General features: G+C 34.0%; 1 protein-coding gene across 1 annotated transcript in view; it reads right to left on the reverse strand.

Annotated features, from left to right (window-relative positions):
* Positions 1-2,874: 2,874 nt before the first annotated feature.
* Positions 2,875-15,831, reverse strand: part of Neil3 (nei like DNA glycosylase 3) — a 44,492-nt gene continuing 31,535 nt past the window's right edge. The window contains exons 7-10 of the mRNA XM_010629796.2: positions 12,426-12,595; positions 10,591-11,011; positions 4,556-4,730; positions 2,875-3,169 (exon numbers count right to left, since the gene is read on the reverse strand). Coding sequence (XP_010628098.1) covers positions 2,987-3,169; positions 4,556-4,730; positions 10,591-11,011; positions 12,426-12,595 — 949 coding nt within the window. The 3' untranslated portion in view covers positions 2,875-2,986. The remainder of the gene's footprint in view (positions 3,170-4,555; positions 4,731-10,590; positions 11,012-12,425; positions 12,596-15,831) is intronic.

The raw sequence follows: 15,831 nt of genomic DNA on the forward strand, positions 1-15,831 counted from the left end.
TAGGATGGGCAAGAGGATTAAATGAAAAAAATCTATGGAACGTATTTAACCAAGCTACTGTGCTAGGTAGGGGCTCAGAAAGTCATTATCTTATTTATAGTAGCTTATCTCACTTTTTTCTCCTATCATGAACATACTTTAGATTTTATGATATGGGTCTTAAACACCAGGAAACAAACCTCAAAGAAAGGAGTACAGGCAAATTACATGGAATTTTCCAGAAGTTTCCAGAACACAAATATAATAAGCTTTCTGATATCTATCCCTGTCCTGGTTCTGCCGCTTTGAGAATCATTAGACATATGCCATTTCAAAATTTTTGTATCATTTTTTGAAAATTTAGACTTCCATCCAGTATTATTCTCCTTTAGCTTTTCATCAGTGATCATAGTTATGATAGCTGTTTGCTTTGATAAATTTAATAGCCAGGTCACCTTGGAATAGGTTTGTTTTCCTTTGAAACAGAATTATATCATTCTGCTTTATTGTTTGTATAACTGTGAATTGTATCCCAAATGTTGTCATTGTGTGGTGGAGAATCTGGATTTTGGTATATTCCAGTACAGTGTTGATATTCTTATCTCAGAAGGCAAGTAATTTGGTTAGATTCAAACTTCAAACTATCTTGACTGGTAGTTAAAATGGTGATTCTGTTGATTTCAGCTGCTCTGTTTAGCTTGTTTCATGTATGCTGGTTGAGGAGTCAGTCACTGATACAGGCAGAATTATAGACAATGGGGTTCTCCATTTCTGAATATCTTCTTTTTTAAAGATTTCTCAGTAGCTGGACTTTCCAAAACTGCTGGGCTTTAGGACCAGAAAGATTTTGGGATTTATTGCAGCTTTGGTCAGTGTAATTTTGTTCTATTTTCAGGATGAAAGCCATAGAAACAAGGCAGCATCTCCAGTGGTTTCGAACTTTTAAGAATCTACCTGCTATAGTTCACAGTTTAGTATTATTTTTTATTTAATCCAGAAATTAAAGTTATGTGTGAGAGGGTTGGATTCAGTTAGCTGAAATGACAACACAACAGTTGCAAAATCTCCTTTGAAATGTTGCTAAAACTCAAGTTTAGAAGAATGCTACCCTTTAAATATTCAACTGTTCTAAATAAGCATTTAGAACAATAGTGTTTTATGTGTCTTTCTGATTTTTTGGTGTTTAAAAATTTTCATATAAATCCTGTATATTTTTATCAGGTAAGGATGCAAATTTATCATTTAAAATCTATCATGTTTCAGTTTATATTTCCTTGTACTTAAGTTGCGCATTTTTGGAGATCAGACTTCTGAAAGTCTTTTTTGTACTAGGCTCTCTCTTTGTTGCATGATTTTTTTTTTTTTTTTTTTGCAGTTTACTTTTTTTTGTAGCTGGATCGAACTCGGGTCCTTGTGCTTGCGAGACAGCCTCCAGAACCACTGAGCTAAATCCCCGACCCTGCAGTTTCCTTCTTAATGAACAATCTGTGTACTTCACATCAGGTCACCTAAAATTGTCAGCTGTCCAGTTCAGTGCCTGGTCTGTCTAGTAGACATGATACCCTATTTAGTTTTTTGGATAAAGATCATTGATCTTAGGGTTGGTTCTAATTTTATATTCTCAGTGAAGACTTAAAACACATATAACACTAAGAAATGCTCTTCTTGCTGATAATTTCATATATTAACTTCTATAACTTTGCATGGATAATTTAGTGGGAGAATAGGACAGACATGAAGTAGTCTTTCCTGCCACCTTTGGCAAAATATATTGAACTAAATCTGAAAAGAATTCCCCACAAACATGCAAAAATACTTTGACAATGATGCTTTTATTTTATTTTGGAAATAATCATATTTACCTAGAATACACTTAGAAAGAAAATAGGAAGTGTAAAAGTGAAAAAATATATGCTTGTGTGTGTGTGTGAGAGAGAGAGAGAGAGAGAGAGAGAGAGAGAGAGAGAGAAAGACAGAGAGATTTCCATCACTGTGACAAAATACCTGAGAAAATAAACTTTAAAGGAGAAAAGGTTTATTTTGGCTCATAGTTTTGGAACATGGTCAGGTGGCACCACTGTTTTTGGGCCCATGATAAGGCAGAATATTGTGGTGGGTGTATAAGGTGAGGCAAAATTGATTATTTCATGGTAGCCAGGAAACAGAAAGAAACAATCTGGGTCCTGATATCCTCTGCAAGGACATACCTGTAACTCCATAACTTCCTCCTATAGGCCCTAACCCCAACTAAATCAGCCAGCACTAACTCTAGAACACATGGTTCACTCAGCAACATTTCAGGTAAAATCTATAGCAATACATTAAGATTTTGAAACTGACTTATTTGTTAAAGTAATAAATGTTGAAATCAAGATTAAAAAATATAAATTAACTTCTTTTCAAAAAACATGGATGCAACCTCTTCATAAATATTACTTTTATAATTTGAATCTCAATAACATTCCACTAAAACACACCTGAAATTATGCAAGGGTTTGTTATATTCCTTGCACCTAATAGGAATTTAGCATTTGTTAAATAGAATAAAATATTTTTTCATAAGGTATATTTTTATATCTTTTTTATTTAAGTTGTAAAAACACTTTTAACATATTATAAATAGTGGTAGTACCTGAACAAATTATTTGTTATACATTTCTTATTTTATCATGATGCCAGTTCTTTCCTAAAACAAGTTTCTTCAAAGAAGTTACAAGAGATCAAGAGCATATTAAGAATACTTTATTATAATTAATACATGCATGAAATATACATTATAAATGGAATATGATATACATCTGATGAAGAGTATATTCATTAAGGTAAAAGGAAAAAATCATCAGCCATAGAATGGAACTATCACACACCTAAAAAATAAAGTTCTCAAATCCTGCAGTAATTTAATTTATATGTGCTATAGATATTCTACAACTTTACTATTTTACAAAGGGGAGAGATAACAGTTTGAAAAGATTAAATGCCAGATATTCTATAGAAAGAAAAAGTACTAGCACCCTGGTATAATTTTTATCCCTGGCCCATTTTCTGCCCACTGGAAAAAATTGCACTGTTTTTCCTTCTCAAAAGAACACACAAAAAAATTCTTTCCATTATTAGGTCCAATCTTCAATACTGTTCTCATGATAGAGCGCTTGCCGTGGTTGCAGAAAGGGAAGGACAAATCGGCCCACTAGGAGAAAAGAAAAGATTGAACTGTAAAGCTTATATGGAAGTTACAGTGATGTGCAGACTAAACCTAGGCTGGTTTGGTTGGTGTCATATTGTCTTCACTGCTGCTGTTATTAATTTGACATTGTAAAATAGACATGAGCCATTGCTGCCCATTAAAAAAAGCTTATCTCTTAAAAGAAGCATCCTTTACAAATTTGAGTTCCACAAGGAATTGTCATAATTCTGAATCTTCCTTTACCTAAAGGATTATTTATAAAAGTTCCCTTTCTTAAGAATAATTTAAAACTACCAGAACCTTACTATAAAGTAATCAGTGTCTCTGCTATAGTTTGTTTTAGTTAAAATGGTAAGATCAAAAAATTTATTATGACTTTTAATATTAAGCTTCCTTAGTCTCTTAGACAAAGAATCCAATAGGGACTTACCTAATCAGGGTAAGTCAGGCAAATTCTACTCTATTATTCTTATTCCTATTAATTTTAGCCTCAAGACAGGTATGAAAGAAGCCATTATATTATTAGCAACATATACTATTTCTATCTATAAAGACTTTATGAATTCAGTAGCACAGTCATATCTTGTTTAAGATACAGATCTAAAATCACTATTAAGTCTTCCCTGGGAAATTCCTTAAAAAAGATATCATGACAAAAAGAGATATTTCAGCTCTCAGCCCAATCTGAAAGTTTTTGCTCCAGCACTAAAATGGGTCAGTAACTCTTTTTGGTGTTTAAATATCACATGAATTGAACTTGGAAAAATGTATATTTTAAGCATTAGACTCACACTAAGTATGTTAACATGTTTATACTCTTAAGAAATGAAGAAGATGAGATTTACTAAAGGAACCCAGATTCTTATCTCTTATATCAGATTTGTATTTAGTGACACACCCATAGATTGGAAGGTAAAAGGAATCTCCCATAGCTAAATTTGGCCAAGCTTGTGTAGCAGGATTCGCTAAGGTTATTATAAACCCAAGGCAAACATTTTTCTCTCATGTACCTCTATCCAATGTATAAACCAAACTTTTGATGTGCACTGAATTGAGAAAAACAAATTCTTATTTTAGATTATTAACAGCAGGAGTACTACTAGTGTGTTAGCCACTCAATACCTTTCTATCTTTATGACTTATAAGGAACATTTATAGAATGTTAATCTGTGATTACAAATATGGTATACTCTAATAACCTAATGGATACTATTTTATCATAATTATTATTTTGCTGAAGGTCTGAATTTTAAGTTATTCACCCTTCAAAATTCTGACAATATTATGGCTAACACGTAAAGGTAAAACTGAAAGAGCATTGCTATTTCTTACATTTTAATAATCAAAATTCAATTACCCCAAAGTAAATTCGATAAATTTTATACATACCTCAAAAAATCCACATTGTGCTTCCCTAGGTAGTGGACAAGCATAAAAATGCCTTCCTTTGTTTTCACCATCCTTCCTTACAACCCGGAGAACACAGAGGCGGTTGTGTTTACTGCATCGAGGTCTGCCAACATTTAAGGCACAAGGACCACCTGCAACACTCACTTGAGGTTCACTGGAATGAAAGGTTATAAAATAACTAATGTTAAAGAGTCGTTTATACCACTTCACCTTGGCACACATGAATTTTGCTCATAGGAAGAAATTATATCAAGAAGTTGGCCATGGTCAACTTTAGTAACTACACAAACTATTGTCAATTTAGTTCTTTCTTTTAATTCAAAGCTACCTATAAACTTAAAGCACATAACTTACATTTCTAAAGAATGGAAACAGCTGAAATGGGCATCCAGTACATCAAAATTTCAGTTTTAATTTCTTATACTGAGTTCTTCTTTTACCTAATGTTACAATGTAGTCATTTCTATTTTGTCTAAAATATTTTCAAGTCTAGCTGTCCCCTGCTCCATAAAGCAACTAGAATCACAATATTCTCTAATTATTTTCTTATGGATAGAAACTCTCACAAATGGATCTGACAAGGCCGTGGTGATCACTCTCTCTACCGTCCACTTAAAAGACAATTTTCTATGCTTTTCTTTGATCAAGGCTACTAAAACAGTCTTCAGCAAGAAACATCCTGCCTGGAAGAGCAGAAATGTGTATTTTGGAAACCTAGAAGAATAGCTTTATCTTCTACACAATTAGAATCAAGAGCATTTGGAGATCATCCTGCAGAGAGTGAACAAAGCACAGATGATCTTGCATTCTAGTTGTATATAGAGAATTTTCTCTTTGAAAAGAAGCTTCATTATTATCTTTATGTATTTCACATAATTTCAACAATGCTTTTATAAGACTTTTAATAACCTAGTTGGAAGAGTCACATTAATTAAAACTGGGGACTGGTAGAGTAGCTCAGTGGTAGAGTCCATGGCCCATACTTAGCGCGCTCAAGGCTCTGTGTTGGATCCTCATCACCCAAACTGAAAAGAAGTGAAAAAAAAACAAATAAAAAAATAAAAAAAACAAAAAACAAAAAACCCCCCATAAACCAACCCAGAGGTCCCTCTCCCTAATATTCCTATTTTAAAACTTTTTAATGATAAAATAGTTCATCCTTTCTCACATTTGAGGAAATTTCTAAAGAACAAAATAACACTCATAAAATTTTTAAATGATTAAAAATCAAGCATATTTTTCCTTGCTTCCTGAACTACATTTTGAATACTTTTTTCCCATAATTATGCCTCGGGGTATCAGATGTAATTGGAATCTCCAGAGAATGTGATCTTTTGTGGTGAAATTGGTTTAAGATTATTTATATAAAACAGATGATTAAACATACTGCTTTAAAATTTTTGGCTGGGATGGACTTAAACATTTTTAGGGCTGTTCCTGAGGTTATTGATAGCAGTCATTTACAAAATAAAAGCAGCTCTAGGCACTGCTAATGAGATCATTATAAATTAAACATTTCACCAGCAACTATTTTGTTGGTAGCTCTTTCAGATGAAAGGTGGCAGCTTATATTTTAGAGTCATGGATAACACTAAATTCAAAATATGAAAGCTGAGAAGCAATGAGATTTTCTTTTCCACAACCCTCCTTTTCACTAGCTGCCTCTGAGATGTGATATTAAAACCTCAACTTCAAGCGAAGTTAAATATCTGGGTGGCTGTAGAGAAGTAAAGAGATTTCAAAACTGAAGTGGTTTCATATACAGTGTTCAAAGACAACTTAAAGGAGAAAGTGGTTAAGAATATTGGTAGAAGTGAATCAAACAATGCTAATTAAAAATATACATATATAAAATTGTTTTCTATATTATTTTAAAGGTGTATGTATAAGGCAACAGTTAGTTCAACATGTTCTAACCCATCTGCCTCAACCTGGAGATCTTCAGGTTTTCACACATCCAGATTCTTTATTACTAAAGCTTTTCTGAGAGGGGCAAAGGTGGAAATTAGGATTAAGACAAAAGGAAAGGCTCCAGTTGTCTTCCCTCTGGTTTATTTCTGTCTTCCATTCTGTTTCTATCTCAGTGTAAAGCTAACCAAAAAGCTTGTCCTGTGCTCTTTGATCCTTGGTATCAGAGTGTGATCCACTGAGCAAAAATATTATGGTCACCCCAAAGCTACTCACAAATACAAGTTTGTCCCTTTTCCAGATCCCTATGAACAAAAGTCTCCACGTTAACAAGATTTCCAGGTGATTCACATGCACATTAAGTTGTGAAGCAACTAAGTTAATGCAAACAGGATACTTAATGCCACCTGTGATCACATCCACTCTAAATATGCTCAACTAATCTTAATTTTATGATAGAAAACATTATACAGGATAATTAAATGTTCTTAATTGAGGACATTTTGGCTCCTCTTTGTTTCAGTCATTATTTGAAAATTTTGTAAATGTAGCAGAACGTTTTCTTAAGTAAATCCTGCATAGAGAATAAACTAGTTTGTTGATTAGTATCATTCGGAATATTGACTTATAGGTGGCATAGGGAAATAATAGATCAAGAGTTAGCAAATATTTTCAGGTAATACACATTTTAGGTTTGTGGGTCTCATGGTCTCTGTGGGAACTATTCAATTCTGTTGCTGGCAATACAAAAAAAAAAAGCCATAAAAATAATCAAACAAATGGAAATAAAACTACACAAATAGATGTTAATCTTGATTTGGCCCTTTTGGCCTAAGTTTGCCAGAAGTGTTCATTAGAATCAAGAAAAATGCTTGAGGCATAATAGGTTCTCAATAACTGCTTATAATAAAGAAAATTAAACATCAGATAAAAACTATCATCAAAAAGACAGTATCAAGTACAGATTTATATTTTCAAAGTGAACCTTAACATTTTTAAATGATTAGCTTATCACAGTTTAACTATTTTGCAATTAGGATGATTCATTATAATAAAAATACTATCTGGAATTTCTTTAAATTAATCAATGCAATGGAATGTAGCTTTTTATCATCTAAGATAATTTCCAGCATTAAACAAACAAAAAGTGAAATGATTCATCCTAGATGTCTCATGTGGTCCTGAAGTTCTGAGAGAGCAGATAAGAACTCCAAAAGGGTGACTCCAAAACAAGTCTAAGGTGTCACTGTTGGGACTAGTGATTACAGGTACACCTTCTATACTTCTAATGGCAGTGGATATAAGAAAATGCTAATGATTTTCATAGCATCCTTTCCCTCTTCTATAAGAGCTTTTCTAATCACGTAGGAAAGGGGCCAGGGATTTAACCTCAGTGGTTCTGCTGCCTGCCTCCTAAGCACAAGGACCTGAGTTCCATCCCCGGTACTCCCCGCCAAAAAAGAAAAAAATCTATCCATTTAGGAAAAAAATTCAACCTAGAACATATCTTTGAAAATATATCACTGTTCTGTGCTTATCATAATTGGACCAAAGATTTAAAACTGTTTTTAGTGGTTATTCTTAAGAGCTTAAAATTGCTTCATTTATCTAATTTATAATCCAGTAGCTGGATAACATTCAAGTGCATCTAAAGACCAATCCAAAAATATCCCTCATCAACATAGCATGTATGGTGTGATGATGAGATCAGTAATTAAGACAACAAAAGTCAAACTAATTACCCTATAATTATTAAAGAAAAAAAAATAAAGTGGCTATCAATTCTGAGTGAACCACCTGCTTTAATAGTATTATGCTGTGAGCTTCTTCTAGGCGGCTTGTCCACAAGATGAACACTGTAGCTGCCAGACAAGGAGAAAAATGAAATAAATGACAGTAATTTGCAATTTATTCCTTGTAAAGTAGCTGGGTGCAGAAGGGCTTCTGGGTGAATTTATTTCATCACTTGACTTTTATTCTGCTAGTTGATCTTGATTGATTGTGGAGTCTCAGTCCTGGTGTTCTCATATGCAGTACATACACATGGCTGCAGCATTTCTGAGTAACAGTGTGCACTGTGATTAATCATATGGTTCTATCACTAATGGCTTATGAAGAAATCATTTAAATTTAAGGTTACATTAATGCTTTTTTAAATCCCTAATTCATTAGTTAAATTGTCAGAGATTTTTTTTAAAGCACTAAGGAAATAAAAATATGCCAAGTTATTTCATCTGGGTGCAACAAATGGCACAATATTTTAAATTGATCACTTCCACTTCTTTCCACTTAAGTCACAGAACAGAAAAGCTGTTCAAAAGTGATTTTCTCCTACAGGATAGCATCCTAACTCAGACTTTCTTCACTGGCTCCTTTATGATTTCCACCATGAGACACGAATTAGGTTTAAAGTGAATTTATCCAGTCAGTTTAAAAGTTTGGTCCCCAGAGCTTAATCCAGATGAGACTGGGTGTGTTCAGGATGGTGGCTGTAGACCCCAGAGCTTAATCCAAATGGGAGTATCACAGACAGAAGTTAAATCATTTATCATAATTACAAGCAAAATATTTGGAAAAGTCAGTCAAGGATATGTCATCAGAATTAATTGATAGTAAATTAAGAGTTGGGACAGGAAATTGGAGAGAAATCCATATATTAAAGAAAAACCGTCTGAGAATTGCTATCACATAAGTCTTAGGGATTCAGTTTTGTCTAGGAGTGTATAGCAGGTGGTCCCTTATTCCACTGCCCAGTGGAGGACTCTTCCCATCAGCAAAGAACAGCTCATCAGAGCAAAATCTACTCATTAGAATTCTACCTGAGATTCCTTTAGATTCTACTCAAAGTAACTGCCTATCATTGATTGGCAAGAAAAGACATGCATGCAAATAAGACCCTTCATCCACATGTCATACACTTTTCATCTAAAGATGCTGGATTGATGGCACCTGCTTTTTTAACCAAAAGAAAAGCAGCTTCAGAAACAAAATACTAGGAAAATGTCTTTTTCTGATGCAAGAGAACATCAGTTATGACCATAGGAAGCCCAGATAAATGAATGAAAGGAGTGGTGGAGGAGCATCAACAGATTGTTTCAGAAGCTCCCAACACTTGTTAATGAAAGGATGACACCGGTCTTTACAATTTCTGCATCTTAATTAACAGTAATTTGGGACTTTGTGGATATGTAACTGGTAATCTTGTGAGCCATATAAGGCCTGGTAGTGTTTATTAAATGGAATTATAAGTTTTTCATTTCAGATACAAAAATAGGATGTTTACTTTTTAGGACTTTTTGGTTTAAATAAGAACAACATCCCACATGGCTGTCTGAGATGCAGTCATATTTGTTCATAGAAATATCACTAAAGGCATTTCAGATTTTTTGAAAAATAGAGGACATTTATTAAACTTTTAAAAATGATAGTTTTTCTTTCAGAAGAATGCCATCTACAAATGGTCTTTGACTTACAATGGTTCTATTTGGACTTTCTTAACTTTATCATGATTGTGAAAGCAATAAGGTAGTCAGTAGAAACTGTACTTCAAGTTTTTGAATTTTTGATGTTTTCCTGGGCTGGTGATAAGCAGCATAATAATGTCTTTTGAAACTAAGTATTGGCAGTGAATCGCAGCTACCTGATCAATGGGGAAAACATTCAATACTCCATGGTATGCTATGATGCTAACTTATGATGTTCAGTAGGCTAGAAGTATTAAATGCATTTTTCAACTTATGACACTTTCAACTTACGATAGGTTTACTGGTAACAGGTATGATTACAGGTGATTTAAAATTTCTTTATACTTGCCAGTATTTTCCAAATATTATGTATTGAACATGTATATATTTAATGTCACAAAAAAATAACCTTTTATAGATGCAGGGAAATTTTCTTCCCTAGTCTCTAATATAATAAGATGAAGAGAAAGGAAAATTACTGTAACAGTTTTCAGGGTTTGATTTATATTACCAAATCGATTCAATTTCTTTTTCAATGGATGTTTCTTCCTTCTTAAAATTTATGCAATACAAATATCTTAAAAATATCTTGAAACAAGCTTAGTGCAAATACCTTAAAGACCATGGTTAGAAGCATCATACCTGTTAGAAAATCCAGTGTTGCAACTTTTGAGGTCTGGTGTTGAGTAGAGGGATGTTTTCAATTTTTTATGCACTGAACTAAATAATTCAGACTGAGAGCAGACTGTACGAGATATGTTTACTTTGTTAGATACTTGAGTTATACAGTTTGTTCTCTCCTTGGAGGGGTGCCGTGTATCACTAAAACAAACGTTTGTAGGAAGAGAGTTTTGAAATTCCCCATCTGGTGTCTGGATTTGGCTTTCTTTTCTCTTCAAAGTATTGGATTTATTGCTAAAATCAGTCAAGACAAGAGTTGTAGTTCCAAATACAGTTTTCCTGTTGATTTTAACTTCTGTATGTGCTTTCCCAAAGCTATTACAAGGGTACTTCACTAAGTTGTGAAAGACAATAGAATTTTCTTCAGTCTCAAGCATTGAATCTGAAAAGAGAGAAAAGTTATTCTGCAATATTACTAAAAATATATTAACTACTCAAAACATTTTTATTCTATGTATCTACCTATCTATCTCTGTATCTACTAATGTAGGGTTAGCTTGGACAAATTATAATGAATCATCTTCTAGTTAGGAAGCAAAGTATTTAAAATGCAAAATGTTGACGATTAATATATATATCCAGAAATGAGGTTAACAGAGACTTACATTTGCTTTCGATTATGTTTATGCATGTAAAAGTTAATCAGCTATCAGTTTTGTTAATATTAGGCAAAGTATTAAAGTGATGCTAATTAAGAGATGATATCTCATAAAGCAGTTAGACATCCTTGTATGAACTATCAAAAATGTTTTTATGAATGATAAGACAAAGTGAAGGAATGATTTAAGAGAAGCAAAGATGAATTACAAGGAGTTAGTATTTATTAAGTATAATGCTTTGACAAAATATCCTAGAATTCCAGAATCTGTACTATAGTTTAAACCCCAGTGAAGATGTGTGTCTCTCATACTCAAAGTAACTAAAAAACAGTTCATGAGATATGTAAAGGCATTTCGGAATGTTGAAATAAATGTGGAAACTGAAGACTGTGGTTTTCTGAGGGCTCTTTCTGTTGAACGATCATACAGAAGAAAATGAAATAGGAGGTGCTCCAGTTCCTTTGGCTACTAGAAAAGCTAAGCAAGGGAGGACGTCTGCCATGAAGGCCCAGGGAACAAAACACAGTGTGACTGTGAACAAAATGTAGGGGCCCATAAGTCAAGTATGAACTTTCTCATCTCTAATTGAAGAAAGAAATAACACTTTGAGAGCACAATAGAAGCTGCATCAATGAGCTGGTTTCTTAATCACAGGTTTCCTCTGAGGTTTTGCATTCTCTGAACGCATGAAATTGTGAGCTATAAAGAGTTATTTTGAAGTATTTCAATGAAATCAGTACAATTGTCTGGGTAAAGATTTTAATAACAAGGGGTAGGAAGGATAAAGAAGAGGAAAAAATTCAGCATTTTTCAATTCCACCTGCAAAGATATTCTTACAGAAATCCTCCCTTTCAATTTATGAAACACTTGGACTGAATAACAAACTCTAAAGTTGCTGAAATCTGCATAAAACAAAGCTTTATTGAATAATTCATTAGAAACAGTAGAGAACAGATGCTATCATCTCAGTTTTTTGAAATACAAAGACACACACTGTTTTAGCACAAGCATGTTTTCCATCCCTGTTAAAAAATATTTTCAACAAAGTACCAGCATGGTTTACATGCAAAGGCAAGCAATTCCTTTAAACCTTAGAGAAAGAAAGCACTCTTAAAAGTATCAAGACAGAATGATATACCTGATTTGGTATAATTAACCATGTTAGAAATGAAAGCAAAATCAAAATTCAGTCCTACCAACGGGCTTTGAGGTCAAGCAAGCATCGCATGTCTCAGCAGAGGGCTTATTTACCAGGGCACAGACCAAACAGGTCCACTGCTCTTCTGATTTCCAACCCACTGAGTCAGTCAGATGGTCTCCCCTGCTACATGTCCAATTGATTGCAGTATTTCTAGTGGGAAGTTTGCTAGAAAATAATTTTTAAAATTAATCACTATGAATGACTTATTCTTATACATTATGAGTATTTTAGAAACTATTATAGAACCATTAATACCCCAATACTATTTACTATTGCTTATGTCACAACAAACTATTGGCTAACTTTTATCTTGAGTTCTGACTGCTAGTAAGTCTGAAATAAAAGTGTTTACATAAAGAGCTGAGCTTTTTTAAACAAACTAAAAGTACCGGATATAACCAGTAGGAAGCATTCTGCAAGTAATATTTTAATAGTACTCTTCAAAGCAAAATGAAACTATGATTCATGAACTGAATAAAAAAACCTATGCAGAAATCAGAACATTGAAAATAAAGTTATTAAAATTTTACATTACATCTCAAAAAGAAATTTCTAGACACTTTAGCATTTATGGTATTTACTAAGCACTTAATTGGTTGATCTACAGTGATGAAAAAAGGTATTTATCTTTGTGTTAGTTCTCTTCATATAAAACGATTTCATTTTCTAATCATTATTAGATATCTAATTATTAGGTGAGTAAGCAAACTGTAAAAGCAACCCTGAATTTTGGCCACAGGAGTTCTTCATTGGCCACTAATTGTTATACAGAATGCCTTTCTGGAGCTCTGATACAGTCCTGCTCACTAATGCACACATGGAGGTCTGTAGAATACTTCATGTGGTTAAGCAATCATGGCCATGTTAGGATTCCTGTCATGATTCTAAGAATTAATACTGAAAAAAGCACTTCCATGTATGGCTATGTATTTTACATTTCAGAACATGAGTGCTTTGACTTTCAAAGGTGGCCTTGACTTCTGTAACATTTTGTTCCTTATGTATAATTACATTGGTTCTAAAAGTCAGGCTTGTCTGATAAAATAACAAATAGCATAAGGGAATCTGAAAGTAAGACACTTCTCATTACAATTCTCTTATCTTTACTTACCTGGACTTTTGACGAACTCAGTATTTCTTATTCTTATGGAACACTAGAACTTCTATAGAATTTGTTTACCTCTGACCTAGTTCTTGTCTTCTACTAACTAACTCTGAAAGGGAACATGCTGTATTTATTTAGGATTAAATAAACACAACTGAATTGACCTTCATATTTCAACTTGCAATAACTTTTCACTATTTTCTTCCTCTTTTGTTCTATACATGTCACCAATAAGCTTTATTATTGTTGTTCTTTTTCCAGCACTGGTGTGGAACCCAGGGCCTCATACATGCTCGTTGACTCCTCTACCATTGCCTTTAAAAAATTATCTTTTTTATTTTTGAGCTAGTGTCTTGCCAATTTGCCCAGGCTGGCCTTGAACTTGTGATCCTCCTGCCTCAGCCTCTTGAGCATCTGTCATTTTATGTGTATGACACTGTACCCCAGTCCATAGCTACTACTGTTGTTACTACTGTTGTTGGATTTGGAAGTACTTTTCTTACTGTTCCACTTATTAATAGCCCACTAATAAAATCTTTCCATTCTGCACTTGGATAAGTAACAGGAACCTCAAACTTAATATGCTATAGTAGGCTGCACAATGGCCTCCTAAAGACATAGGTGACAATTCCAGAAACCAGTAAATTTGAGTTATTGCAGATGCAATCAAGGATCTTGACCTACAGATATTTTCCATTTGGTCCCTTAGACCAATCACAAGTGTCTTTATGACACAGAGGGAGATGATTTGATATTTACAGAAGAGAATATACTATAAAACAGAGACAGAGGCTGCAGTGATCAAACCTCATATCCAAGAATGTCAGAAGAGGCGGTGTTGGATTCTCTCCTAGCTTCAGAAAAAGCACATCCCTGAACACACCTTAATTTTGGTCCTTGACCCTACCTCAGCTTCCAAAAATAGCCACACTCAACTTTTTGCGAGCCCACCTCTCTTCCCTGCCACTATCAGTTAGCTACCTGTACTGCTGGGGGCCCTGAAGTTGCTGTGGTAATGTTTCCACGTAAGAGCTGGAATAATCCCCATAAAACACAAGTCAGTTCGTTTAATACCTCTGCTCAAGCCTTCCAACGGTTTCCCAGCTTTCTCAAAGTCAATATTTGTCACATTTGCTAGTGATTTTTCAAAATGTACGAGTACATGAATTATTTCACATCTTTTCAAAACCCTCCACAGACCCTAATATTATAAACAGAATAAAGTGGAAAATTTTTTCCACGGCCAGACTGTTTCTACATGGTCTATGGTTCATACCTGACTTCTGGTTAGTCAGTCTTCTATCTCTTCCTTTTTGTTTCTGAACTACCCTCTTATCAAACTTTTTCCCACCTTTATATCCTTTAAAGTTATCAGTTCTATTCAGAAATCTGCTCAGGGACTTTATTTTGCTGCCATATCTAAAATAGATGCCCTTTGTCATTTTATTGCCTATTTCTTGAGAGTACTAACCACTACTCACCATTGCCTCATTGTCTGATATATATTTTTTTCTTAATGTATGTTCCTATTGGAACATAGTAATCAATGAATATTCCATAGATATTGACTTAATGAATGGGTTTTGCACCTACATTATCTATTAATACTGCTGTGTTGGTTTCTTTCACCTCCTTCATGGACTGCTTTTCTTCTTTTTGAGACAGGTCTCTCTATGTAGTTCAGGCTGCTATGTAGCCCAGGTTGGCCTTAAACTCCTGGCAATCCTCCTGATTCAGCCTCCCAAGTGCTGGGATTACAGGTTTGTGCCACCATACCTGGCTGCTTTTCCTCTTTTGATTACCAAAGCTAACCTAGTTGAATGACTATTGGATCGTCCTCTCTCTTCTCTATGCATGCTCTCAGTGATTACAAATACTCTCAGATTCACTATCATTTCACCTATTATATCTGTTACCCTAAAGAGAGTAACAGGGGGGTACAATGTATAAGTGAAGGATGACAGTATCTTTAAGTTATCTTTGCACTTTGTCAGGAAGACAAGTTACTAGTATGGAAAACAACTGATTTTTCTTTACCCAAATATCAGTGTGTGTTAACAATACTAAAAGTATTTATTACCCCAAAGCTTGAGGTAAGAGGCTTAAGCAGAAAGCAACATTTTCTATTTCTACTTGCTCTATCTGTGGAGAGCCCAGGCAAGGTTACCCTCATGGCTTCCAGTCAGAGCCTCTGGTTCTTACAGCTCTTCTGTTAATTCTGTTAATTTTCCTGATATTCATTTGGCTGCATACCTTTTTAAATTATGTTCTAAATATGGCAACTATACAAACTGCC

Source organism: Fukomys damarensis, unplaced genomic scaffold (genome assembly GCF_012274545.1).
Source record: "Fukomys damarensis isolate Sample0158 unplaced genomic scaffold, DMR_v1.0_HiC HiC_scaffold_18, whole genome shotgun sequence".
NCBI classification, from domain to species: domain Eukaryota; kingdom Metazoa; phylum Chordata; class Mammalia; order Rodentia; family Bathyergidae; genus Fukomys; species Fukomys damarensis.